This window comes from Terrapene carolina, unplaced genomic scaffold, assembly GCF_002925995.2.
Source record: "Terrapene carolina triunguis isolate 2854851 unplaced genomic scaffold, T_m_triunguis-2.0 Scaffold28243, whole genome shotgun sequence".
Classification (NCBI taxonomy): domain Eukaryota; kingdom Metazoa; phylum Chordata; order Testudines; family Emydidae; genus Terrapene; species Terrapene triunguis.
The window spans coordinates 39,977-43,400 of record NW_020692594.1 but is presented as its reverse complement, the minus strand read 5'-3'; the positions used below and the strand labels follow the sequence as shown (position 1 = coordinate 43,400).

At 50.7% G+C, this 3,424-nt stretch overlaps 1 protein-coding gene across 1 annotated transcript in view; it reads left to right on the top strand.

Moving 5' to 3' along the window:
* LOC112106637 (early activation antigen CD69-like) overlaps positions 1-3,217 on the top strand; it is a 70,623-nt gene extending 67,406 nt beyond the window's left edge. Inside the window, exon 4 of the mRNA XM_029914036.1 lies at positions 3,033-3,217. Coding sequence (XP_029769896.1) covers positions 3,033-3,186 — 154 coding nt within the window. The 3' untranslated portion in view covers positions 3,187-3,217. The remainder of the gene's footprint in view (positions 1-3,032) is intronic.
* Positions 3,218-3,424: the final 207 nt, after the last annotated feature.

The following is a 3,424-nucleotide window of genomic DNA, read 5'->3' as shown; positions in this document are numbered from 1 at the left end:
TGCTCATTGGCAGCCTGCCCCGGCTCTTTCTCTGAGCGCCGCATGGCAGGAATTCAGTGGGGAACCACAGCTCCAGCCCTGCTCATCTCCTGGAGATGGAAGGGGTTTCATTCCCCGCCCAGCTCAGCACAGCCAGCGGTTCTGTATGGATGGGCGAACGGGAGGAGAGGCTGGCTGAAGAGACGGCCTGATTTTGCCCGGCTCTTGGGCATTGTAGAGAGCAAGCTGTTCCCCTTTACAAGCCTTGTTTTCCAGCACCCCCAGCCACTACACAGAGCAACGTGCTTTCCCTCCAATATCCCCGTAACAGAGTTGGCACCCACCTCTTGCGAGCGCCCCCTCTGGTTGGGTGTGTCTGTGTCCTTTAAACCAGTCCAGCCCTGCTATGGGGCTGTATCCCCAGGATTTCCTCCCCGGAGACACTATCTTACAGCTCTCTACCGGCTCAGTCCCTACTCAGTGTCCGCAGCCAGCTGGGAGCTCCTTCATCGCTCCCCCAGGCTCTGTGAGCCAACTGTCTTTGGCTCCGTTCTAGCAGCCAGCCAGGGATGCAGTCACTTCTTTTCCAGCTTCCAGCAACAACTAACTGCTGGTCTGCTCTGCAGCTCCTTTTATATGGCCCTCCTGGGGCTTGATTGGCTGCTTCCCCTGCAGCCACTCTAGCCTGCTTGTAGGGCCTCTCCGCTGCTCCTTTCTTGGGATGGGCATGGCAGAGCCTGAGGTCTCCAGCAGGGGGCCTTTGGGCCTCGTCCAGCCCATCACAATCCCCCTAAAGCAAAGACACTGGGGCTTGCACCCTATTTTGCTTTGTGACAATAGAGGAAGGTGGCCTAAAAAGTTGTTCTTTTTTAAAATGCCCTCCACTCCCACTGCTGTTTTTTCCCCCACATTATAGATTCTGTCGAGGCTGGTAGACATGATGGGCGGGCATCAAACGTAAACCATTCATAATGCAACAGAGTGGTCCCCAAAGTTACTGCAGGGGGTTGCGATATCTGCCACAAGACATGCTCCGACACCCACAATGTACAAGAATTCCCCAAACACCTGTAAAGCAGAACTTCAGCTAAAGCCCTGAGATCGATAACTGTCTCTGGGGTCTGTCTTAGGTTTTCATGTAGCTGGGGTGTCCAGCGGCGCAGCACAAACCTAAACGGCACAACAGCCCAGAACATAAAGCAGCATCTGTCCGTCCTCCTATGAGCCGGAGGAGAGGAGTGGGCTTGGGAAGCTCAGTGGTTTTTTTTTTTTTTTTAAAAGCTTCAATTCTGGGCAAGCATTAAGACTGGGTGTTGCTCAGCCTTGTGTGCAGCAGAAGCTAGAACTGAACAGAGAAGGGAGAGTCCCAGAGGTGCTCACTGCGGCTAGTGCTCAGGGGACGAGCACTATGGAAATGCTTATAAATAAACAAAAAGACAGAAGCTTTTCCTTTGTTTGTTTTGAAGACGTTCCTTCTGCGGTACAAAGGCACCGTTTACCATTGGGTCGGCCTCAGAAGGGAGCCCAGCCAGTCATGGAAGTGGCCCAACGGCACCGAATTTGACAACCGGTGAGTTTGTTTCCAGCTATAACATTTCTCCATATTAAGTCACCGGCGTTAGAAGTGCTGAGTGCAGAGAGATCAACAACAGAGATCAACCGGACAAACGTACATGGGTCAAAACCAGTGAAAAATCGGTATTTCTACCTCCTGTGGGTTTAGTTTGTTACGGGGGTGAACCCCGTGGCCCCACTCTCCTGAAACTGGCATCAGCACCCTGTTTTTTTCACTGTAGCTCGTTTAGCTGGGTCCAAAACAGCACGAGCCCCTGCTTAAAGACTTCACCCCTTGAGGGAGCGATGCAGCCAGCAGCTGTGTGCAGAGAAAGCCAACGTGTTTTAGTTAACAGGAATACAGTATTTTAGGTCTTTAGGTTAGGGTAGAAAAGCAAAACCATGCTGGCAGCCTTACTTGCCTCTCTGGCCCAGTGCATCCAGGATTTCATCTCTGATAGTTTGCTCCAACCCCTCTCTCTACCCCGCTCTGTCGCAGGGTCTGGCTCCGCTCCAGATGAAGGTGTTATTGTGGTGTGGGATAGGTATGGCAGCACGGGCAAGCAACCTGAGTGCACGCACACCCGGCATCCGGGCTATGTGCTCCCATGGCTAGCCCGCACTGACGTCCAGGCTGCCACCTGGGCACTGCGATTGTTACCCGTGCTAGCTAGATTAAGGTTAGTGCAGGTATGCCCACTGGTGTTACAGTGACATCTTGATTTGCAGTGTAGACGTACTCACAGGCACATCACGCCACCCCGGCCCTTCTTCTGCTCTGCCCTGTCTCCCTCCCCCCTTCCCTCTTAGCTGAGCCCCTCCTAACTAACCCACCAAATAATATAAATAAAAATCGTGGCACTAACATGTCCTTTGCCCCCATCTGATTGTTCACGCTGCCTGTGTGTTCCACATCTTCCCCCACCCTGTGTCTGTCAGGTCTACATCGAGTGTCAGCGCTCTGAGACAGGACACGTCAGTGACTCTGTGCTGTACAGCACCTAGCGCAATCGTATCCCACATTCTGCTGCTCCTTAGGCAATATTAGGCCTCAAAAGAGGTTATCTAGTCCAGTCCCCTGCACCTAGACTGTTCCTGACAGGGTAGTTAAGCCCTGGAACAGGTTACTGAAGGTTGTGAAATCCCTGTCACTGAAGGTTTTTAAGAACAGGTTAGACACTTCCTCTAGGACTCTGCTTTGGTGTGGGGAATTCCACTGTCTCTCTCTGGGCTGGTTGGCATACAGAGTTAAATTCAAAGTGTGACTTTAAACCAGTTTAGGTAAGGCAGTGTGGACATTCTTCTTTCAGTTTAGCATCAGTCAGAATTGGTATAAGCTAAACCAAAATAAAACACTCTTTAACTGGAATAACAGCATCCATCCACGCAGGGGGCTGCCCCCAGTTTAACAAAATCCTTGCAAGTTTATGCCTCTCTGTGGGTGTGACCGATAAGCCTTGGCTACGGACTGATTCTAGCTCCGCGGCTTCTGGTTGCAGGTTCGAAGTAAGGGGAGGAGGAGCCTGTGCGTATCTGAATGATGTAGGCGTCAGCTCGTCAAGCTGTGAGACGGAAAAGAACTGGATCTGTGCCAAACCTGATCAATATGGGAAACGAAAAGAGAACAGTGTAGAAGGAATGGATAAACAGTGACGCTCAAGGGAATAACCAGCTCCGTCTTCTTGTTGAGTGACCCCCTCCGCAATTGCTGTTGTCTAATAAATGCTTCTAACAGAATATGCAAACTGTCTTTGTCTCATTTGTAATGCATAGCTGATCCGTAGGCATCTATTCCAAATAAAAAATAAATCAAATCAAGAGGGCAGCCAATGAAATGGAAAGGCAGCACATTTAAAACAGATGAAAAAAATCTTTTATTGACACACTGCTT